The following is a 25,597-nucleotide window of genomic DNA, read 5'->3' as shown; positions in this document are numbered from 1 at the left end:
TTCTATTGAGCACGACATCAGAATGGAATTCTACTCAACACCGCATCAGAATGGAATTCTATTGAACACAGCATCAGAATGGAATTCTATCGAGCACAGCATCAGAATGCAATTCTACTCAACACGGCATCAGAATGGAATTCTGTTGAACCCGGCATGAGAATGGAATTCTGTTGAACACGGCATTAGAATGGAATTCTGTTGAACACGGCATTAGGAATGGAATTCTTTTGAACACGGCCTTAGAATGGAATTCTGTTGAACACGGCATTAGAATGGAATTCTGTTGAACAAGGCATTAAAATGGAATTCTGTTGAACACGGCATCAGAATGGAATTCTATTGAACACGCCATTAGAATGGAATTCTGTTGAAAAAGGCGTTGGAATGGAATTCTGTTGAACACGGCATTAGAATGGAATAATGTTGAACACAGCATTAGAATGGAATTCAATTGAGCACAGCATCAGAATGGAATTCTATTGAGCACAGCATCAGAATGGAATTCTATTGAACACAGCATCAGAATGGAATTCTATTGAGCACAGCATCAGAATTTAATTGTACTCAACACGGATTCAGAATGGAATTCTATTGAGCACGGCATCAGAATGGAATTCTACTCAACGCGGAATCAGAATGGAATTCTATTGAGCACGGCATCAGAATGGAATTATACTCAACACGGCATCAGAATGGAATTCTACTCAACACGGCATCAGAATAGAATTCTTCTCAACACGGCATCAGAATGGAAGTCTACTCAACACGGCATCAGAATGAAATTCTACTCAACACGGCATCAGAATGGAATTCTACTCAACACGGCATCAGAATGGAATTCTACTCAACACGGCATCAGAATGGAATTCCTCTCAACACGATTTCGGAATGGAATTCTATTGAGCATGGCATCAGAATGGAATTCCACTCAACACTTCATTAGAATAGAATTCCATTGAACACAGCATTGGAATGGAATTCTGTTGAACACGGCATTCGAATGGAATTCTGTTGAACACAGCATTAGAATGGAATTCTATTGATCACTGCATGAGAATGGAATTCTGTTGAACACGGCATGAGAATGGAATTCTGTTGAACACGGCATGAGAATGGAATTCTGTTGAACACGGCATGAGAATGAAATTCTGATGAACACGGCATTAGAATGGAATTCTGTTGAACACGGCATGAGAATGGAATTCTATTGAGCACGGCATGAGAATGGAATTTTGTTGAACACGGCATCAGAATGGAATTCTACTCAACACGGCATCAGAATGGAATTCTATTGAGCACGACATCAGAATGGAATTCTACTCAACACCGCATCAGAATGGAATTCTACTCAACACGGAATCAAAATGGAATTCTATTTAGCACGGCATCAGAATGGAATTCTACTGAACATGGCATCAGAATGGAATTCTACTCAACACAGCATCAGAATGGAATTCTACTCAACACGGCATCGGAATGGAATTCCTCTCAACACGATTTCGGAATGGAATTCTATTGAGCATGGCATAGGAATTGAATTCTTCTCAACACTTCATTAGAATAGAATTCCATTGAACACGGCATTAGAATGGAATTCTATGCATCACGGCATGAGAATGGAATTCTACTGAGCACGGCATGAGAATGGAATTCTGTTGAACACGCCATTAGAATGGAATTCTGTTGAACATGGCGTCAGAATGGAATTCTGTTGAACACGCCATTAGAATAGAATTCCATTGAACACAGCATTAGAATGGAATTATATTGATCACAGCATTAGAATGGATTTCTGTTGATCACGGCATGAGAATGGAATTCTATTGAACACAGCATTAGAATGTAATTCTGTTGAACACGGCATGAGAATGGAATACTGTTGAACACGGCATGAGAAAGGAATTCTGTTGAACACGGCATGAGAATGGAATTCTGTTGAACACGGCATTAGAATGGAATTCTGTTGAACACGGCATTTGAATGGAATTCTGTTGAACACGGCATGAGAATGGAATTCTGTTGAAAACGGCATGAGATTGGAATTCTGTTGAACACGGCATTGGAATGTAATTCTGTTGAACATGGCATGAGAATGGAATTCTGTTGGACAAGATTTCGGGATGGATTTCTATTGAGCATGACATTAGAATGGAATTCTACTCAACACGGCATTAGAATAGAATTCTGTTGAACATGGCTATAGAATGGTATTCTGTTGAACACGGCATTAGAATGTAATTCTGTTGAACACGGCATTTGAATGGAATTCTGTTGAACACGGCATGAGAATGGAATTCTATTGAGCACAGCATTAGAATGGAATTCTATTGAACACAGCATTAGAATGGAAGTCTATTGAACACGGCTTTAGAATGAAATTTTATTGAGCACAGCATTAGGAATGGAATTCTATTGAGCACAGCATTAGAAAGGAATTCTGTTGAGCACGTTATTAGAGTTGCATTCTATTGTACACGGCATCAACATGATATTCTATTGAGCAAGGCATTAGAATGGAATTATATTCAGCACAGCATTAGAATGGAATTCTATTGAAGACAACATTAGAATGGAATTCTATTGAACACAGCATCAGAATGGAATTATATTGAACACTGCATTAGAATGGAATTATATTGAACACAGCATTAGAATGGACATCTATTCAGCACAGCATTATAATTAATTATATTGAACACAGCATCAGAATGGAATTCTATTGAACACAGCATCAGAATGGAATTCTATAGAACAAAGCATTAGAATGTAATTCTATTGAACACAGCATCAGAATGGAATTATATTGAACACAGCATTAGAATGGAATTCTATTGAACACACCATGAGAATGGAAATCTATTGAGCACATAATTAGACCGGAATTCTATTGAACACGGCGTTAGAATTAAATTCTATTGAGCACAGCATTAGAATTGAATTCTATTGAACACAGCATTAGAATGGAATTGTATTGAGCACATAATTAAAATGGAGATCTATTGAGCACATAATTAGAGCATGAATTCTATTGAACACGGCGTTAGAATGGATTTGTATTGAGCACGGCATTAGAATAGATTTCCATTCAACACAGCATCGGAATGGAATTCTATTGAACAAGATTTCGGGATGGATTTCTATTGAGCATGACATTAGAATGGAATTCTACTCAACACGGCATTTGAATGGAATTCTGTTGAACACGGCATTAGAATGGAATTCTGTTGAACACGGCATGAGAATGGAATTCTATTGAGCACAGCATTAGAATGGAATTCTATTGAACACAGCATTATAATGGAAATCTATTGAACACGGCTTTAGAATGAAATTTTATTGAGCACAGCATTAGAATGAAATGCTATTGAACACAGCATTAGAATGGAATTCTATTGAACAAAGCATTAGAATGGAATTCTATTGAATACAGCATTAGAATGGAATTATATTGAGCACACCATTAGAATGGAATTCTATTCAGCATAGCATTAGAAGTAATTATATTGAACACAGCATCAGAATGGAATTCTATTGAACACAGCATTATAATGGAATTCTATTGAACAAAGCATTAGAATGGAATTCTATTGAATACAGCATCAGAATGGAATTCTGTTGAACACGCCATTAGAATAGAATTCTGTTGAACACGGCATGAGAATGGAATTCTGTTGAACAGGGCATTAGAATGGAATTCTGTTGAACACGGCATTTGAATGGAATTCTGTTGAACACGGCATGAGAATGGAATTCTGTTGAAAACGGCATGAGATTGGAATTCTGTTGAACATGGCATTGGAATGTAATTCTGTTGAACACAGCATTAAAATGGAATTCTATTGAACACACCATGAGAATGGAAATCTATTGAGCACATAATTAGACCGGAATTCTATTGAACACGGCGTTAGAATTAAATTCTATTGAGCACAGCATTAGAATTGAAATCTATTGAACACAGCATTAGAATGGAATTGTATTGAGCACATAATTAAAATGGAGATCTATTGAGCACATAATTAGAGCGGAATTGTATTGAACACGGCGTTAGAATGGAATTGTATTGAGCACGGCATTAGAATAGAATTCCGTTCAACACAGCATCGGAATGGAATTCTATTGATCAAGATTTCGGGATGGATTTCTATTGAGCATGACATTAGAATGGAATTCTACTCAACACGCCATCTAATTGCCTCGCTGAATCGTTTATTTTATTTATTCTGTTTACCGGGTAATTTTGTCCTCTATTATCCAGTTTGCTCTTTCATATTCAAGCCGAATTTGGTAGAATTCACGTGCGCTTCTTTCAGCGACTCTATGGCTTTATTAAATTTCGCTATCTCTATATTCCAGGGAGAAACAGTCCATTTGTTTCCATGCCACTATTTATTTTTCCTAAACACTCCCATCGCATTATACACATTTTATTTACTATTTTCCAAGGTAGAGCTACCCTACTTTCCCAAATAATAATTTATTAGTCACATCACTTAATTTCTCCTATCAAAGCCTACGTTATAATGTCTACACTTTCTTATCTCTTTATTTATATTCTTGTTGTTTTGATCCTATGGTCAATTTATTAATGAGGCAAGCCTCTCTTCTTTCCTTTCTTACCCTGACCACAATATTTTGCATCCCTCTCTGCCCTTCAGGCTATTTTTAGATTGCAGCCTCTGTGGCTACAGAGTGACTAGAGCCTGTTTTTTCCTCTTGCTCCGTTTACACTGTTTATGAATTCTTATTGTGTCCTGGATTTTACTTATTTATCATTCTTTATCTTAACTAACCTAGATTTGTTTTAATCGTTATAGTATAATTTCAGTTTATTGGCGATTCTGCTTTCTCTTTTGTTACACCCTGTTCTATTCGTTTTATACTATTCGGTTAATGCCTCTTTAATTATTTTTATTTATTATTTGTTTTGACACCTTTTTATTATTCTTACTGCAGTCGCTTACCACTTTATCACATCAGTGTTTTTATCCTCGCTTATAATTTATTTTACTTTGATGTTCCTTAATTTCGTTCCCTCTGCCTAATAGCAGTTAAACTATGATGGGGATCACTCTGTAATTGTATTAAACTGTGATAGAGGATCACTTTTGGCCAGCCAGAAGAAGTCACAGGCACCCTTCTTCAACTTTATACTCTGTCACAGGAGGGCTGCGCGCTCCCTCTTCTGGACGTTCTGTCTAAACACACACAACCTGTTCTTCCTCTTTTTTCTAATCTGCTCATTCATCACAAAGAATTGTCATTCATGCATTTATTTTCAATCGTTCAATTTCTTTATTCACATTCGTTTCACATACACCCTTTGTTTTACCTAAAAACAAACTATAGTTTCTTACCTAACTTAATTCACTTCCTCTACATAAGCTGGTATTATCCTATAGGATTTTTCACGCATACCCTTCGTTTTTACCTAAAAACGACCTATAATTTCTTACCTAACTTAATTCACTTCCTCCACATAAGCTGGTATTATCCTATAGGATTTTTCACGCATACCCTTCGTTTTTACCTAAAAACGACCTATAATTTCTTACCTAACTTAATTCACTTCCTCTACATAAACTGGTATTATCCTATAGGATTTTTCACACATACCCTTCGTTTTTACCTAAAAACGACCTATAATTTCTTACCTAACTTAATTCACTTCCTCTACATAAGCTGGTATTATCCTATAGGATTTTTCACACATACCCTTCGTTTTTACCTAAAAACGACCTATAATTTCTTACCTAACTTAATTCACTTCCTCTACATAAGCTGGTATTATCCTATAGGATTTTTCACGCATACCCTTCGTTTTTACCTAAAAACGACTCAGTCTTTCTTTATTGACTTAATACACTTCCTCAACATAAGCCTAGACTGATAGGATTTCTATGATATGATGAGACTACTGTCTAATCGGATCAGCTTGTCTTCATATTCTATTCATCTATTCATTGACCTACTGATTTACAAACCCCCGTTTAGTTAGGCGGAGCGTTTCTTATTCGTAGGATTTCTTTTTGCAGTTGAACGCCGCACAATCAGGCCAGCGTTCTTCCTGCGTTCTAAATATTCATCCGTTCAGACCTCCTCTTTGGAGCGGTAGCCATGAATTACTAGATACTCATCCGTTCAGTTCTCCTCTTTTGAGCGGTAGCCATGAATTACTAGATACTCATCTGTTCAGTCCTCCTCTTTGGAGCGGTAGCCATGAATTACTAGATATTCATCCGTTCAGTCCTCCTCTTTGGAGCGGTAGCCATGAATTACTAGATACTCATCCATTCAGTCCTCCTCTTTGGAGCGGTAGCCATGAATTACTAGATACTCATCCGTTCAGTCCTCCTCTTTGGAGCGGTAGCCATGAATTACTGGATACTCATCCGTTCAGTCCTCCTCTTTGGAGCGGTAGCCATGAATTACTAGATACTCATCCGTTCAGTCCTCCTCTTTGGAGCCGTAGCCATGAATTACTAGATACTCATCCGTTCAGTCCTCCTCTTTGGAGCCGTAGCCATGAATTACTAGATATTCATCCGTTCAGTCCTCCTCTTTGGAGCGGTAGCCATGAATTACTGGATACTCATCCGTTCAGTCCTCCTCTTTGGAGCGGTAGCCATGAATTACTAGATACTCATCCGTTCAGTCCTCCTCTTTGGAGCCGTAGCCATGAATTACTAGATACTCATCCATTCCGTCCTCCTCTTTGGAGCGGTAGCCATGAATTACTAGATACTCATCCGTTCAGTCCTCCTCTTTGGAGCGGTAGCCATGAATTACTAGATACTCATCCGTTCAGTCCTCCTCTTTGGAGCGGTAGCCATGAATTACTAGATACTCATCCGTTCAGTCCTCCTCTTTGGAGCCGTAGCCATGAATTACTAGATACTCATCCGTTCAGTCCTCCTCTTTGGAGCGGTAGCCATGAATTACTAGATATTCATCCGTTCAGTCCTCTTTGGAGCGGTAGCCATGAATTACTAGATATTCATCCGTTCAGTCCTCCTCTTTGGAGCGGTAGCCATGAATTACTAGATACTCATCCGTTCAGTCCTCCTCTTTGGAGCGGTAGCCATGAATTACTAGATACTCATCCGTTCAGTCCTCCTCTTTGGAGCGGTAGCCATGAATTACTAGATACTCATCCGTTCAGTCCTCCTCTTTGGAGCGGTAGCCATGAATTACTAGATACTCATCCGTTCAGTCCTCCTCTTTGGAGCGGTAGCCATGAATTACTAGATACTCATCCGTTCAGTCCTCCTCTTTGGAGCGGTTGCCATGAATTACTAGATATTCATCCGTTTAGTCCCCCTTTAGGAGCGGTATCCATGAATACATCACCCAAGCAGACCCCTTTTTCTAATCTCTTTTAATAAAGGGCGGTATTCGTGGATTTTTCTAACTACTTATTTATGCAGATCTCTATTCTTTTAGAGCTGTATTCATAAGTAACCTGTCCATTCAGCCCTTCTACTAATTTTATTGAAGCGGTATTACAGGATTTTTCTAACTACTTATCTGTTTTGACCATATGGGCTGTCCCACATATGGCATTTCAGCCCTAGAGCGCAAACAACCGCACCAGTCAGGCCACACAAGGTCCCCAAATGAATGGTCTGGTGAGGGGGCAGTCCGAATCACACACACTCGACCCAAGTCGCTCGCTCAGGTTGATTGGGCTGCGTTGTACACACATCCCAAAACAAATCCCGAGACAGTCGAGCACACTTGGCACTAACAGGCCAAGCAGAATCAGACGGAACAACTCCCCTCAACCAACCCAAACACGTGGGTCGGTTCGAACCGACCGATCAGAACGAGTGCATGCCCCCTCCGCTAAACACCCGACACCCGCAAGTTTCACAGCCCCTAGTCACTTAGTTCTTACAGCTGCACATATATGTTTATTTATCTATTTTTAGGTATTAATAAACGTTAATGATGTATCAAATTGATCACGGGGCGATCTGTATTCGATAGCAGCAAGTCTGGAAATCATCGTCCATTTTTTCAGTTTCACTATTTCTATTTCGCGATTTTTAACAAAAAGCTGCGAAAATTCGCATCATCCATAACAGGTTTAATACAGGTAACGAGTGGAGGACAGAGGAGCCTCTTAAAGAAGAAGTTACAGGTCTGTGAGAGCCGGAAATCTTGCTTGTTTGTAGGTGACCAAATACTTATTTTCCACCATAATTTGCAAATAAATTCATTAAAAATCCTACAATCTGATTTTCTGGATTTTTTTTTTCCTCATTTTGTCTGTCATAGTTGAAGTGTACCTATGATGAACATTACAGGACTCTCATCTTTTTAAGTGGGAGAGATTGCACAATTGGTGGCTGACTAAATACTTGTTTGCCCCACTGTATATAATAGGCGGTGTCAGAGGAAAGCCCATAAAATTGTCAAAGACTCCAGTCACCAAAGTTATAGACTGTTTTCTCTGCTACCGCAAGGCAAGAGGTTCCGGTCGAGGACCAAAAGGCTCCTCAACAGCTTCTACCCCCAAGCCATAAGACTGCTGAACAATTCATAAAAATCGTCACCAGACAATTTACATTGATCCACCCCCCTTGTACACTACTACCACTGTTTATTATCTATACATAGTCACTTCACCCCCACCTACATGTACAGATTACCTCAACTAACCTGTACCCCTGCACACTGACTCTGTACCGGTACCCCCTGTATATAGCCTCGTTATTGTTATTCTTATTGTCTTACTTTTTATTATTACTTTTTATTTTAGTCTACTTGGTAAATATTTTCTTAACTCTTCTTGAACTGCGTTGTTGGTTAAGGGCCTGTAAGGCCTGTTTTGAATTCTATTGAACACAGCATTAGAATGGTATTCTATTGAACACCACATTAGCATGGAATTGAAGGAATCTAATAGACTTTCTAGTCTTGTTCTTTACTCAAACTGGTGTGAGAAGGACAAATATCCAGGTATGAATGTCTGTATTCCTCTGTGTTTGTGAATGTTGGGGTTAAACATTTGCAGGACAATCAATCAGTCAATCAATCTATCAATCAGCTAACACTCCCCATTCTCCCTTGTCCGATCCTTTTGAACATGGAATCAGCTAACTCTCCTCATTGTCCCTTATAGGATCCTGGTGAACATGGACGACAACATCATAGAGCATTACTCTAATGAAGACACCTTCATCCTGAGCATAGAGAGCTACGCTGACGCCTACAAGGTCACACTCACTGAAATATGATGACTGAAGGACTCAGTCTAGGGCCGGGGGGGACAGTACAGAGGGACAGGACAGTACAGGAGGACAGGACAGTACAGGAGGACAGGACAGTACAGGAGGACTGAGTGTAGGGTCGGGGGGACAGGACAGTACAGGAGGACTGAGTGTAGGGTCGGGGGGACAGGACAGTACAGGAGGACTGAGTGTAGGGTCGGGGGGACAGGACAGTACAGGAGGACTAAGTGTAGGGTCGGGGGGACAGGACAGTACAGGAGGACTAAGTGTAGGGTCGGGGGGACAGGACAGTACAGGAGGACTTAGTGTAGGGTCGGGGGACAGGACAGTACAGGAGGACTGAGTGTAGGGTCGGGGGGACAGGACAGTACAGGAGGACTGAGTGTAGGGTCGGGGGGACAGGACAGTACAGGATGACTGAGTGTAGGGTCGGGGGGACAGAAGAGTACAGGAGGACTGAGTGTAGGGTCGGCGGAACAGGACAGTACAGGAGGACTGAGTGTGGGGCCGACGAGGGACCGGGACCAGAAGCACCGGTTCCAATCCAAGCGCCAATGCCGTTTAGCAAACTCCAGGCGTTTACATTTGTTGGATGACATGAAAATAGAGCTCTTTGGCCAGAGTTCGAAATGAGCAGAAAATAACCTCATACCTACTGGAAAGTATGGTGGTGGATCTTTGATGTTTAGGGGCTATTTACCTTCCACTGGTCCTGGAGCCCTTGTTAAGGTCAACAGCATCATAAACTTTACCCAGTACAAGGACATTTTGCCAAAAAACCTGGTTGCCTCTGTCAGGAGGCTGAAACTTGGCCGCAAGAGGATCTTCCAGCAAGACAAAAACCTCAAGCTCACAAAATACACAAAGAAATTGTTAATTGGCCACAAAATCAATAGCAATGGACATCTTAGTCTCCAGACTTGAAACCCACTGAAAACCTGTGGTTTGATTTGAAGGGTCCATAAACCCAGTCAAACGATATCAAGGATCTGGAAGGATTCTCTAAAGAGGAATGGTCTCAGATCCCTCCCAATGTGTTCTCCAACATAAAACATTTTAGAAAAAGGCTCAGGGCTGTTATCCTCATAAGGCGAGGTATTGAAAGCAAGCTCTAGCCATAGGCGACATACAGACAGAGTACACAACACTACAGACCTAGTACTCAACACTACAGACCTAGTACTCAACACTACAGACATAGTACTCAACAGAGTACACAACCCTACAGACAGAGCACACAACCCTACAGACAGAGTACTCAACCCTACAGACAGAGTACTCAACCCTACAGACAGAGTACTCAACACTACAGACAGAGTACTCAACACTACATTCAGAGTACTCAACACTACAGAAAGATGGAATATGAACTGATCTCTTCACAGCCTACATGATATAGTTATAGTGTGTTAGTCCCTCAATGGAACTGGTTAACATGTAGAATCCTTGGATCCTGAGTGTAGGGATGTTTTATCTGTTACTTAAACCTGTCAGACCCCAATCTAATGAGCTTTAACTGTCAATATAATTATTTTGCTGTTGTATGTTGAGCATGTATAGTTTTACATGGTTTTGCTAAATGACCATGGGTAGTTGATAAAAGGGGTATTTACATTTACATGTTAGTCATTTAGCAGATGTTCTTATCCAGAGAGACTTACAGTTAGTGCTTTTTTTTACACCATTTTAAAGATACACTTCTCGTTAATCCAATCACAGTGTCCGATTTCAAAAAGGCTTTTCGGCAAAAATTCAATAATCTGAGAACAGCGTTCAGCCACAAATGCAAGCAATACAGGTACCCGCCAAATTGTGGAGTCAACAAAAGTTATAAATAGCATCATAAATCTTCACTTACCTTTGCTGATCTTCGTTGGAATGCACTCCCAGGACTCCCACTTCCACAATAAATGTTTGTTTTGTTCAATTACGTCCATATTTATGTCCAAATACCTCCGTTTTGTTCGCGCGTTTAGTTCACTATTCCAAAGGCACAATGCCGAGCGCAAAATCCAGAAAAGTCAAAAGAGTTTCATTACAGTTTGTAGAAACATGTCAATCGATGTTTACAATCAATCTTTAGGGTCTTTTTATAATAAATCTTCAATAATATTCCAACCGGACAATAGCGTATTCATTACAGAGGAAAAAGAAGGCACGGCACGGCGCGCCAGCGTGACCGCGCACTGAACAACTGATTGGCCTCAGCCTAGTCCACTTGTTGAAACAGCTCTTATTTGACCACCTTCCACAATAGAAGCCTGAAACAACTTTCTAAAGACTGTTGACATTCGTTGGAAGCCTTGGGAAGTGCAATCTGGCCCCATAGGCACAGCGTATTGGAAAGGCAATCACTTAAATGAAACTACAAACTTCAGATTTCCCACTTCCTGGTTGGATTTGTCTCAGGTTTTTGCCTACCATATGAGTTCTGTTATACTCACAGACATTATTCAAACAGTTTTAGAAACTTCAGAGTGTTTTCTATCCAATACTACTAATAAAATGCATATATTAGCATCTGGGCAGAGTAGCAGGCTGTTTACTCTGGGCACCTTATTCATCCAAGCTACTCAATACTGCGCCCCTGTCACCAAGAAGTTTTAAGATAGCTAGGTGGGGCAACCGTATATCACAGTCATAGTAAGTCCAGAGTCAGAGCTTGAAAGTGGGGGAAAAGTCAAGTGCGAGTGTTTGTTCACGAAAGGCATTTTTTTATTCAGTGTATTGTAATGTTGTATATACATTTAAGAAAATATAAGTATACTGAACAAAAATATAAATGCAACATGCAACAATTTCAAATATGTTAATGAGTTACAGTTCAAATAAGGTTATCAGGAAATTGAAATAAATAAATTAGGCCCTAATCTATGGATTTCACGTGGCTGGGCAGGGGTGCAGCTGCCTTAATTTTGTTGGACCCCAGAAAGAGTAGGTGCTGCGTTGGCAGGAACTAATGGGGATCCATAATAAATACAAATACAGCTCCCAGGCCCACCCACTGGGGAGCCAGGCCAAGCCAATCTGAATGACTTTTTCCCCACAAAAGGGTTTTATTACAGACAGAACTCCTCAGTTTCATCAGCTGTGGCTGGTCTCAGATTATCCCGCAGGTGAAGAAGCCGGATATGGAGGGCCTGGGCTGGCGGTTGGTTTGATGTACTGCCAAATTCTATAAAACGACTTATGGAAAAGAAATTAACATTCAATTCTCTGGCAACAGCTCTGGTGGACATTCCTGCAGTCAGCATGCACACTCCTTCAAAACTTTAGACATCTGTGGCATTGTGTTGTGTCACAAAACGGCACATTTTAGAGTGGCCTTTTATTGTCCCCAGCACAAAGTGCACCTGTGTAATTATCATGCTGTTTATTCATCTACTTGATATGCCACACCTGTCAGATGGATGGATTATCTTGGCAAAGGAGAAATGCTCACCAACAGGGATTTAGACAGAAATCAGCTTTTTGTGGATATGGAACATTTCTGGGATCTTTAATTTCAGTTCATGAAACATGGGACCAACAACTACATGTTGCGTTTTATATTTTTGTTCAGTGTATTGTTCAGTATATTGTTCAGTGTATTTAGTCAAGAAAGGTGTATTCAGTGTATTGTACTGTTGTATATAAATATAAGTATTTAGTCCGAGACTAGAGGTGGGCAGCTACAGATGGTCATTATGGACCATGTGTCAAATGCAGCCTGAGATAGTCTGTTTTTGCTAACATTCCACTCCTAACTAGTCCCATTTGGCATGTGAAATGGTCCTTTGTTTCAACTGTACTGTGGCTACATGACTTCCCTGTATGGTGGTGAAAGGTTATGCTTCATACAGTCATCTGTGTTCATATTGTTTCTGTTCTGCTATCTTATTTATTTTGTTTCTCAGTGATTAGTGACACCTCTCATTGGAAGCCTCCTTTGAGTACTTATTACTGCATTGGTCTTTATTATTATTCTTACTGTAAACTATTCTGTTTTATAACAGCCACAATAAGCAACATGTTTAATGTTAGCAATGCCTTATTATATGATCGTCCATCAGCCAAAACGTCAGTACTTCCAGGGGTGAAGATGGACACTTGTTGGTTGTTTGGAACGTACTTACAGTATATTGACAATTGAATAAAAATGTGAAGAAATATCAGCTTGGTAATGTTTCTGCATTGTTGAGAGGGAAACTTAGAGAAGTGTGTTATGTTTGTATGTTATCCACAAAACAAGACACCTGTACACAAAATCTTATTTTATTTTATTTCTTTATAAGATAATCAAAACATAAATACTTTCTGTATTTAGACACTACTCTGACACATATTGCAACAAAGTAACAATAACAAATCTACAAAATTATACAATGACAAACAGTTTGTTCGACAGATAACAATTGTATAGGATAAATTGATACAATACATTTTTTTTTGTATATACACACTATATATACAAAAGTATGTGGACACCCCTTCAAATTAGTGGATTTGGCTATTTCAGCAACACCCGTTGCTAACAAGTGTACATCAAGCACACAGCCATGCAATCTCCATAGACAAACATTGGCAGTAGAATGGCCTTACTGATGAGCTCAGTGACTTTCAATGTGGCACCGTCATAGGATGCCACCTTTCCAACGAGTCAGTTAATCAAATGTCTGCCCTGCTAGAGCTGCCCCGGTCATCTGTAAGTGCTGATATTGTGAAGTGGAAATCTCTGGGAGCAACAACGGCAAAGCCGCCAAGTGATAGGCCACACAAGCTCACAGAACGAGACTGCCGAGTGCTGAAGCGTGTAGCATGTTAAAAATAGTCGGTCCTCGGTCGTAACACTCACTAGCGAGTTCCAAACTACTTCTGGAAGCAACGTCAGCAAAAGGACAGTTCGTCGAGAGCTTAATGAAATGGGTTTACATGGCTGAACAGCCGCACACAAGCCTAAGATCACCATGGGAAATGCCAAGCGTCAGCTGGAGTGGTGTAAAGCTAGCCGCCATTGGACTCTGGAGCAGTGGAGAAGCGTTCTCTGGAGATATAAGTCACGCTTCACCATTTGTCAGTCCGACGGACTAATCTGGGTTTGGCGGATTCCAGGATAACGCTACCTGCCCGAATGCATAGAGCCAACTGTAAAGTTTGGTGGAGGATGAATAATGGTCTGGGGCTGCTTTTCGTGGTTTGGGCTAGGCCCCTTAGTTCGAGTGAAAGGACATCTTAATGCTACAGCATGCAATGCTACAGCATACAAACATTCCAGACGATTCTGGGCTTCCAACTTTGAGGCGACAGTTTGGGAAAATCGCTTTCCTGTTTTAGCATAACAATGCCCCTGTGCACAAAGAGTGGTCCAAACAGAAATGGTTTGTCGAGACCAGTGTGGAAGAACTTGACTGAAATGGTCTTACAATGCAAAAAGAATCCTCCCGTCTTGTACCTCAAACCATTTAATCAAACCTCCTGTTCTTATCTTATTTACATAGCTAACAGCAGCTCAAAAAACATTCAGTGGTGTATAATAACCAGCCCTGCAGGTGGTGGATGTATTCAGTACTGCAGGTGGCGGATGTATTCAATACTGCAGGTGGTGGATGTATTCAGTACTGCAGGTGGTGGATGTATTCAGCCCTGCAGGTGGTGGATGTATTCAGTACTGCAGGTGGCGGATGTATTCAATACTGCAGGTGGTGGATGTATTCAGCCCTGCAGGTGGTGGATAAATTCAGTACTGCAGGTGGCGGATGTATTCAATACTGCAGGTGGTGGATGTATTCAGTACTGTATAATAACCAGCCCTGCAGGTGGTGGATGTATTCAGTACTGTATAATAACCAGCCCTGCAGGTGGTGGATGTATTCAGTACTGCAGGTGGCGGATGTATTCAATACTGCAGGTGGTGGATGTATTCAGTATGGTATAATAACCAGCCCTGCAGGTGGTGGATGTATTCAGTACTGCAGGTGGTGGATGTATTCAATACTGCAGGTGGTGGATGTATTCAATACTGCAGGTGGTGGATGTATTCAATACTGCAGGTGGTGGATGTATTCAGCCCTGCAGGTGGCGGATAAATTCAGTACTGCAGGTGGTGGATGTATTCAGTAATGCAGGTGGTGGATGTATTCAATACTGCAGGTGGTGGATGTATTCAGTACTGCAGGTGGTGGATGTATTCAGTAATGCAGGTGGTGGATGTATTCAATACTGCAGGTGGTGGATGTATTCAGTACTGCAGGTGGTGGATGTATTCAGTACTGCAGGTGGTGGATGTATTCAGTACTGCAGGTGGTGGATGTATTCAATACTGCAGGTGGTGGAGGTATTCAGTACTGCAGGTGGTGGATGTATTCAGTACTGAAGGTGGTGGATGTATTCAGTACTGCAGGTGGTGGATGTATTCAGTACTGCAGGTGGTGGATGTATTCAGTACTGCAGGTGGTGGATGTATTCAGTACTGTATAATAACCAGCCCTGCAGGTGGATGTATTCAGTACTGCAGGTGGTGGATGTATTCAGTACTGCAGTTGGTGGATGTATACAGTAATGTATAATAACCAGCCCTGCAAGTGGTGGATGTATTCAGTACTCCAGGTGATGGATGTATTCAGCCTTGCAGGTGGTGGATCTATTCAGTACTGTATTATAACCAGCCCTGCAGGTGGTGGATGTATTCAGTACTGCAGGTGGTGGATGTATTCAGTACTGCAGGTGGTGGATGTATACAGTAATGTATAATAACCAACCTTGCAAGTGGTGTATGTATTCAGTACTCCAGGTGATGGATGTATTCAGCCCTGCAGGTGGTGGATCTATTCAGTACTGTATTATAACCAGCCCTGCAGGTGGTGGATGTATTCAGCCCTGCAGGTGGTGGATGTATTCAGCCCTGCAGGTGGTGGATGTATTCAGTACTGCAGATGGTGGATGTATTCAGTACTGTAGGTGGTGGATGTATACAGTACTGTATAATAACCAGTCCTGCAGGTGGTGGGTTTATTCTTCCATCGGCCCTGGGTATCTGGGAGAGCCTGAAGCCATGATCAGGGACAGAACAGACAGCTCTCCTTCTCTCTATTCGAGTATGGAGTGGGTTACCAAAGTTATCAGGGGTATAGTTCCCTACTGTTCTCATGCATTTTAGTGGGTTAAGGGGATACGTTGTGTGCTTTAGTACATAATATTATGGTCATATGTTATTTGGAATATATATATATATATATATATATGTACAGTTGAAGTCGGAAGTTTACATACACCTTAGCCAACTACATTTAAACTCAGTTCTTCACAATTCCTGACATTTATTCCTAGTAAAGATTCCCTGTTTTAGGTGAATTAGGATCACCACTTTATTTTAAGAATGTGAAATGTCAGAATAATAGTAGAGAGAATTATTTATTTCAGCTTTTATTTCTTTCATCACATTCCCAGGAGGTCAGAAGTTTACATACACTCAATTAGTACTTGGTACCATTGCTTTTCAATTGTTTCACTTGGGTCATGTGTTTTGGGTAGCTGGGTGAATTTTGGGATGAATTTTGGCCCATTCCTCCTGACAGAGCTGGTGTAACTGAGTCAGGTTGGTAGGCCTCCTTGCTCGCACACACTTTTTCAGTTCTGTCCACAAATTTTCTATAGGATTGAGGTCAGGCCTTTGGGATGGCCACTCCAATACATTGACTTTGTTGACCTTGAGCCATTTTGCCACAACTTTGGAAGTATGCTTGGGGTCATTGTCCATTTGGAAGACCCATTTGCGACCAAGCTTTAACTTCCTGACTGATGTCTTGAGATGTTGCTTCTAAATATCCACGTAATTTTCATCCTCGTGAAGCCATCTATTTTATGAAGTGCACCAGTCCCTCCTGCAGCAAAGCACCCCCACAACATGATGCTGCCACCCCCGTGCTTTACGGTTGGGATGGTGTTCTTTGGCTTGCAAGCCTCCCTCTTTTTCCTCCAAACAGAATGACGATCATTATGGCCATACAGTTCCATTTTTGTTTCATCAGACTAGAGGACATTTCTCCAAAATGTATGATCTTTGTGCCCATGTGCAGTTGCAAACAGTAGTCTGGCTTTTTTATGGTGGTTTTGGAGCAATGGCTTCTTCCTTGCTGAGCGGCCTTTCAGGTTATGTCGATATAGGACTCGTTTTACTGTGGAAATAGATACTTTGTACCTGTTTCCTCCAGCATCTTCACAAGATCCTTTGATGTTGTTCTGGGATTGATTAGCACTTTTCGCACCAAAGTAAGTTAATCTCTAGGAGACAGAACGCGTCTCCTTCCTGAGCGGTATGTCGGCTGCGTGGTCCCATGGTGTTTATACTTGCGTACTATTGTTTGTAGAGATGAACGTGGTACCTTCAGACGTTTGGAAATTGCTCCCAATGATGAACCAGACTTGTGGAGGTCTACAATCTTATTTCTGAGGTCTTGGCTGATTTCTTTTGATTTTCCCATGATGTCGAGCAACGAGGCAGAGTTTGAAGGTAGGCCTTGAAATACATCCACAGGTACACCTCCAATTGACTCAAATTATGTCAATCAGCCTATCAGAAACTTCTAAAGCCATGACATAATTTTCTGGAATTTTTCAAACTGTTTAAAGGCACAGTCAACTTAGTGTATGTAAACTTCTTACCCACTGGAATTGTGATACAGTGAATTTTTAGTGAAATAATCTGTCTGTAAACAATTGTTGGAAAAATGACTTGTGTCATGCACAAAGTAGATGTCCTAACCAACTTGCCAAAACTATAGTTTGTTAAGAAGACATTTGTGGAGTGGTTGAAAAACTAGTTTTAATGACTCCAACCTAAGTGTATGTCAACTTCCAACTTCAACTGAGGCCAGGTCATATATATATCTAGACATACCGTAATATTATGTAGTAATACATATACAAATGTATATGTATCCATACCATAATATTATGTAGTGATATAAATACAAATATATAAATACAGTACCAGTCAAAAGTTTGGACACATCACCTCATTCAAGGGTTTTTATTTATTTTTACTATTTTCTACATTGTAGAATAATAGTGAAGACATCATCAAAACTATGAAATAACACATATGGAATCATGTAGTTACCAAAAAAAAGTGTTAAACAAATCCAAATATTTTTTAGAATTTAGATTCCTCAAAGTAGCCACCCTTTGCCTTGATAACAGCTTTGCACACTCTTGGCATTCTCTCCAACCAGCTTCACCTGTAATGGTTTTCCAACAGTCTTGAAGGAGTTCCCACATATGCCGAGCACTTGTTGGCTGCTTTTCGTTCATTCTATAGTTTAACTCATCCCAAACCATCTCAATTGGGTTGAGTTCTGGTGATTGTGGAGGCCAGGTCACTCTCATTCTTGCTCAAATAGTTCTTACACAGCCTGTCGTGTTGTAAAAACAAATTATAATCCCACTAACCAGATGGAATGGCGTATCGCTGCAGAATGCTGTGGTAGCCATGCTGGTTGTGTGCCTTGAATTCTAGCACACTTAACCACATCTCAACATCAACTGTTCGGAGAAGACTGCATGAATCATGCCTTCATGGTCGAATCGCTGCAAAGAAACCACTATTAAAGGACACCAATAATAAGAAGAGACTGTCTTGGGCCAAGAAACATGAGCAATGGATATTCAAACGGTGGAAATCTGTCCATTGTTCTGATGAGTCCAAATAGAGATTTTTTGGTTCCATCCGCCGTGTCTTTGTGAGACGCAGAGTAGGTGAACGGATGATCTCTGCATGTGTGGTTCCCACAGTGAAGCATGGAGGAGGAGGTGAGATGGTGTGCAGCTGCTTTGTTGGTGACACTGTCAGTGATATATTTAGAATTCAAGGCACACTTAACCATCATGGCTACCACAGCATTCTGCAGCAAAACGCAATCCCATCTGGTTTGGGCTTAGTGGGGCTATAATTGGTTTTTCAACAGGACAATGACCCAACACACCTCAAGCATGTGTAAGGGCCATTTAAGCAAGACAGAGAGCCCTTTGTCTTCTGTTTCCAGGTCCACCCCACCCCCCGTGTCATCGATGGCCATACACGGTGAGATGCCTCCTGAGTGTTCGACCACGGGGCTGGGGTTTCCAGTACCTAGATGACTGAGAGGGTTACGGCCCGGAGGAGAGGTGCTGGGTCTCGCTAGAGACATCCTGGACCCAGCCCTCATTGCCGACTTCCACCGCCGACAACCCGGTCAACCAGGCATGCGCCCAGGCAGGATAATAGGTGGCGCCCCTAGAGGGGGGGTACTGACCCACCCTGATCTGTTTCACCAGTCCTTGTGCTTGTCTCTACCCCCCTCCAGGTGTCACACATCTTCCCCATGATCCCCTGTGTATTTATACCTGTGTTTTCTGTCTGTCTGTGCCAGTTCGTCTTGATTGTCATGTCAACCAGCGTTTTTCCAGCCAGTAGTTCTTCCCAGTCTCTGTTTTTCTCATCCTCCTGGTTCTGACCCTTGCCTGTCCTAACGCTTGCCTGTCCCCGACCTGCCTTTTGACCATTCTGCCTGCCCCTGACCTTGAGCCTGCCTGCTGCCATGTACCGTTTTGGACTCTGACCTGGATATTAACGCTTGCCTGTCCCCGACCTGCCTTTTGCCTACCCCTTGGACTATAATAAATATCAGAGCTCAAACCATCTGCCTCTCGTGTCTGCATCTGGGTCTCGCCTTGTGTCGTTATACTGTTGGAAAAGCAATCCAGGTGAAGCTGGTTGAGAGAATGCCATGAGTGTGCAAAGCTGTCATCAAGGCAAAGGGTGGCTACTTTGAAGAATCTAAATTCAAAAAAATATTTGGATTTGTTTAACAGGTTTTTTTGGTTACAACATGATTCCATATGTGCTATTTCATAGTTTTGATGATGTCTTCACTATTATTCTACAATGCAGAAAATAAATAATAAATTAAAACCCTTGAATAAGGTGGTGTGTCCAAACTTTTGACAGGTAGTGTATTTATATCCCTACATAATATTTTGGTATGGATATATATACATTTGAATATGTATCACCCTACAATGGCCCTCAGGATCTCGTCACTGTATTTTCGTGCATTCAAATTGCCGTTGATAAAATGCAGTTGGTGTTCATTGTTTGGCCCTGTCCGGGGTGTCCTCGGATGGGGCCACAGTGTCTCCTGACCCCTCCTGTCTCAGCCTCCAGTATTTATGCTGCAGTAGTTTATGTGTCGGGGGGCTAGGGTCAGTTTGTTATATCTGGAGTACTTCTCCTGTCCTATTCGGTGTCCTGTGTGAATTTAAGTGTGCTCTCTCTAATTCTCTCTCTCTCTTTCTTTCTCTCTCTCGGAGGACCTGAGCCCTGGGACCATGCCTCAGGACTACCTGACATGATGACTCCTTGCTGTCCCCAGTCCACCTGGCCGTGCTGCTGCTCCAGTTTCAACTGTTCTGCCTTATTATTATTGGACCATGCTGGTCATTTATGAACATTTGAACATCTTGGCCATGTTCTGTTATAATCTCCACCCGGCACAGCCAGAAGAGGACTGGCCACCCCACATAGCCTGGTTCCTCTCTAGGTTTCTTCCTAGGTTTTGGCCTTTCAAGGGAGTTTTTCCTAGCCACCGTGCTTCTACACCTGCATTGCTTGCTGTTTGGGGTTTTAGGCTGGGTTTCTGTACAGCACTTTGAGATATCAGCTGATGTACAAAGGGCTATATAAATACATTTGATTTGATTTGATTGTCTGTAGCTTATGCCAGACCATACGACGCCATACACATGGTCTGCAGTTGTGAGGCCGGTTGGACATAGTGCCGAATTCTTTAAAATGACGTAAGGGGTGGCTTATGGTAGAGAAATTAACATTATTGGTTACATACACGTGGTTAGCAGATGTTGTTGCGGGTGTAGCGAAATGCTTGGCATGCTGACCGCAGGAATGTCCACCAGAGCTGTTGCCAGAGAATTAAAATTTTGATTTGAATTGCACTCTTCCTCAACTTAAGACATCTGTGGCATTGTGTTGTGTGACAAAACTGCACATTTTAGAGTGGCCTTTTATTGTCCCTAGCATAAGGTGCACCTGGATAATGATCATGCTGTTTAATCAGCTTCTTGATATGCCACACCTGTCAGGTGGGTGGATTATCTTGGCGGGAGAAATGGAGAAATGCTCAAATGACAAATTTTGGTTACTGGCCAAACGCTCTAACCCCTAGGCTACCTGCCGCCCCTAGGCTACCTGCTGCCCATAGGCTACCTGCCGCCCCTAGGCTACCTGCCTCCCCTAGGCTACCTGCCGCCCCTAGGCTACCTGCCGCCCCTAGGCTACCTGCCGCCCCTAGGCTACCTGCCGCCCCTAGGCTACCTGCCGCCCCTAGGCTACCTGCCGCCCCTAGGCTACCTGCCTCCCCTAGGCTACCTGCCTCCCCTAGGCTACCTGCTTCCCCTAGGCTACCTGCCTCCCCTAGGCTACCTGCCGCCGCATTTATATTTTTGTTCAGTATATAGTAAAGAACAACAAACAAACATGTTGATATGTTACACCGTGTCACAAAATGTGTGATAGGATAAATTAGTCTGCATGTGTATTGTCCTTACAATGGATATTTAAGCAATTCAGGGACCCAGCCAGTGGCATACATTTCACTGTGTGGATATTTAAGCATTTCAGGGACCCAGCCAGTGTCATACATTTCACTGTGTGGATATTTAAGCATTTCAGGGACCCAGTCAGTGGCATACATTTCACTGTGTGGATATTTAAGCATTTCAGGGACCCAGCCAGTGGCATACATTTCACTGTGTGGATATTTAAGCATTTCAGGGACCCAGCCAGTGGCATACATTTCACTGTGTGAATATTTAAGCATTTCAGGGACCCAGCCAGTGGCATACATTTCACTGTGTGGATATTTAAGCATTTCAGGGACCCAGCCAGTGGCATACATTTCACTGTGTGGATATTTAAGCATTTCAGGGACCCAGCCAGTGGCATACATTTCACTGTGTGGATATTTAAGCAATTCAGGGACCCAGCCAGTGGCATACATTTCACTGTGTGGATATTTAAGCAATTCAGGGACACAGCCAGTGGCATACATTTCACTGTGTGGATATTTAAGCATTTCAGGGACCCAGCCAGTGGCATACATTTCACTGTGTGGATATTTAAGCATTTCAGGGACCCAGCCAGTGGCATACATTTCACTGTGTGGATATTTAAGCATTTCAGGGACCCAGCCAGTGGCATACATTTCACTGTGTGGATATTTAAGCATTTCAGGGACCCATCCAGTGGCATACATTTCACTGTGTGGATATTTAAGCATTTCAGGGACCCAGCCAGTGGCATACATTTCACTGTGTGGATATTTAAGCATTTCAGGGACCCAGCCAGTGGCATACATTTCACTGTGTGGATATTTAAGCATTTCAGGGACCCAGCCAGTGGCATACATTTCACTGTGTGGATATTTAAGCATTTCAAGGACCCAGCCAGTGGCATACATTTCACTGTGTGTGGTGTAATCTGAAACCTGCGAACAGTACTGGTGTTAGAGATAGATGATGATGATAGATGTGTTTCTCTAAAAAGGAGAGCTGTTGCCCTGTGAGTCTAGTTGAAGCAGAGGAGGATGTAGACAGATAAATGCATGGCAACATGTGTAGTCCTCTCTGTTTTCAATACGATCCTACAATAAATATGATTATATTGTACACATCATTCTATCATGTTTGCAGTCAAAATATTCCAAACATTATTAATTCAAAATCTTAAAGTGAAAATGTTTCATGGCTGCAAAATGCCACAATATTTTGTCACTATGTCAAATATTATAATAAATATTCTAGCTACCTCTTTTCGCTCATACACTCTCTCTTCCATCTACAGTAGGGGAGATCAATAGCTTCCATCTACAGTAGTGGAGATCAATAGCTTCCATCTACAGTATGGGAGATCAATAGCTTCCATCTGGTGTCATGTTTCTCCAATACGTTTCTCCCTCCTTTTAGTTCAGTTCCTCATGGCAGAATTGTGTTTCTTGGCTTTAAGTAGAAACAGCCCTTCACCACTGATCTTGGATCAAAATAGTAAACCTTGATCCTAACTGTAACCATTAGAATACAATGAATGTCTATGATGGTCCAGTATGTGATGGTCTAGTATGTGACGGTCCAGTATGTGATGGTCTTGTATGTGATGGCCCAGTATGTGATGGTCCAGTATAATGGTCCAGTATGTGATGGTCTAGCATGTGATGGTCCAGTATGTGATGGTGCAGTATGTGATGGTCCAGTATTTGATGGTCCAGTATGTGATGGTCCAGTATGTGATGGTCCAATATAATGGTCCAGTATAATGGTCCAGTATGTGATGGTCCAGTATAATGGTCCAGTATGTGATGGTCTAGTATGTGATGGTCCAGTATGTGATGGTGCAGTATGTGATGGTCCAGTATGTGATGGTCCAGTATGTGATGGTCCAGTATGTGATGGTCCAGTATGTGATGGTGCAGTATGTGATGGTCTAGTATGTGATGGTCTAGTATGTGATGGCCCAGTATGTGATGGTGCAGTATGTGATGGTCCAGTATGTGATGGTCCAGTATGTGATGGTCCAGTATGCGATGGTCCAGTATGTGATGGTCTAGTATGTGATGGCCCAGTATGTAATGGTGCAGTATGTGATGGTCCAGTATATGATGGCCCAGTGTGTGATGGTCCGGTCCAGTATGTGATGGTGCAGTATGTGATGGTCCAGTATGTGATGGTCTAGTATAATGTTCCAGTATGTGATGGTGCAGTATGTGATGGTGCAGTATGTGATGGTCCAGTATGTGATGATCCAGTATGTGATGGTCCAGTATGTGATGGTCCATTATAATGGTCAGTATGTGATGGTCCAGTATGTGATGGTCTAGTATGTGATGGCCCAGTATGTGATGGTCTAGTATGTGATGGTCCAGTATGTGGTGGTCCAGTATGTGATGGTCCAGTATGCGATGGTCTAGTATGTGATGGTCCAGTATGTGATGGTCTAGTATGTGATAGTCCAGTATGTGGCTCCTCTGCTTGGGTCCATTTTGATCTGCTCGATGTCGATCTTTTGTGCAGTTAGTCACTACTGGGTGAATGAAGGAGAATGCTTTGACCTGAATAAATAATACTAGATGCCTGCAGACAGTAGGTTGTTCTACTGCCCTACGCTGCTGGGATCACACTGCAGCAGCCGCACGATAGACGGATCGTTCTTTGCTCCCTCAACAAACTCCTCCAGAGACAGTTTACCTGAAGAACACAATGAGTAAAATAACAGTTAGTGTCAGTTGGTGTCAGTTGGTGCACAGACAGTAGGATGGAAACAGGGAGGAAGTGGATAAGGACTGGAGGAGGATTTGGGAGTGAATTGAAATTTGATAGCTAGGTACTTACCATCTCGATTTGTGTCCATCTGCCTGAAGATTTTGTCTGTGCGTTTCTCAGGTGTCGACTCATCCTCCGGCATTTTCATGACAGAGGAAACCATCTTGTAGATCGCCTGGAGACAGGTATAGAGAGAGGGGGTATGAGAAGCCAACCTCCACATTACATGATCTTATGTTATAACCTGAGCTAGTTCACCAGACAAAACAGATCTCTGAGAAATGGCAGGGCTCCAGAGAACTTCTCTGCCTTGGTATCTGATTACTGGTTGTTAGAAGTACAGATTAAAATATAACTTTATAGGCACACCTGCTAAACCTTCTCTCTCTATGCTTCACTGTCACACTCTCCCTTTCTCTCAGTCTCTCTCGGTCTCTCTCTGTCTCTCTCTCTCTGTCTCTCTCTCCGTCTCTCTCTGTCTCTCTCTCTCTGTCTCTCCCTCTATCAATTCAATTCAATTCAATTCAATTCAAGGGCTTTATTGGCATGGGAAATATGTGTTAACATTGCCAAAGCAAGTGAGGTAGATAATATATAAAGTGAATATAGAAAGTGAAATAAACAATACAAATTAACAGTAAACATTACACATACAGAAGTTTCAAAACAATAAAGACATTACAAATGTCATATTATATATATACAGTGTTTTAACAATGTACAAATGGTTAAAGGACACAAGATAAAATAAATAAGCATAAATATGGGTTGAATTTACAATGGTGTGTGTTCTTCACTGGTTGTCCTTTTCTCGTGGCAACAGGTCACAAATCTTGTTGCTGTGATGGCACACTGTGGTATTTCACCCAGTAGATATGGGAGTTTATCAAAATTGGATTTGTTTTTGAATTCTTTGTGGATCTGTGTAATCTGAGGGAAATATGTCTCTCTAATATGGTCATACATTGGGCAGGAGGTTAGGAAGTGCAGCTCAGTTTCCACCTCATTTTGTG

The 25,597-nt window shown here is 41.7% G+C and overlaps 3 protein-coding genes across 10 annotated transcripts in view; 2 read left to right on the top strand and 1 right to left on the bottom strand.

Moving 5' to 3' along the window:
* Positions 1-9,382, top strand: part of grhl2b (grainyhead-like transcription factor 2b) — a 96,066-nt gene extending 86,684 nt beyond the window's left edge. The window contains exon 16 of the mRNA XM_036971234.1: positions 9,131-9,382. Coding sequence (XP_036827129.1) covers positions 9,131-9,245 — 115 coding nt within the window. The 3' untranslated portion in view covers positions 9,246-9,382. The remainder of the gene's footprint in view (positions 1-9,130) is intronic.
* Positions 9,383-13,422: 4,040 nt separating this feature from the next.
* Positions 13,423-16,468, top strand: LOC118946487. 8 transcript variants are annotated; one of them, XM_036971376.1, is made up of 4 exons: positions 13,426-15,126; positions 15,169-15,368; positions 15,469-15,671; positions 15,711-16,468. In XM_036971376.1, the coding sequence occupies exons 1-4, from the start codon at positions 14,560-14,562 to the stop codon at positions 15,782-15,784; spliced, it is 1,044 nt and encodes a 347-aa protein (XP_036827271.1). In that variant the 5' UTR covers positions 13,426-14,559; the 3' UTR covers positions 15,785-16,468. The 8 variants fall into 8 exon arrangements, 6 of the variants coding, with proteins under 6 accessions (XP_036827271.1, XP_036827274.1, XP_036827272.1 ...); XM_036971379.1 differs by having other exon boundaries at positions 13,437-14,917; positions 15,035-15,126; positions 15,469-16,467; XM_036971377.1 differs by having other exon boundaries at positions 13,437-14,992; positions 15,035-15,126; positions 15,469-16,467.
* Positions 16,469-21,820: 5,352 nt separating this feature from the next.
* Positions 21,821-25,597, bottom strand: part of ncaldb (neurocalcin delta b) — an 80,366-nt gene continuing 76,589 nt past the window's right edge. Inside the window, exons 3-4 of the mRNA XM_036971390.1 lie at positions 24,654-24,759; positions 21,821-24,509 (exon numbers count right to left, since the gene is read on the bottom strand). Of these exons, the coding sequence (XP_036827285.1) occupies positions 24,415-24,509; positions 24,654-24,759 (201 nt within the window). The 3' untranslated portion in view covers positions 21,821-24,414. The remainder of the gene's footprint in view (positions 24,510-24,653; positions 24,760-25,597) is intronic.

Source organism: Oncorhynchus mykiss, chromosome 32 (genome assembly GCF_013265735.2).
Source record: "Oncorhynchus mykiss isolate Arlee chromosome 32, USDA_OmykA_1.1, whole genome shotgun sequence".
In the NCBI taxonomy this organism is placed as follows: domain Eukaryota; kingdom Metazoa; phylum Chordata; class Actinopteri; order Salmoniformes; family Salmonidae; genus Oncorhynchus; species Oncorhynchus mykiss.
Note: the sequence above shows the minus strand (reverse complement) of the source record. Positions and strands in the feature narration are given on the sequence as shown.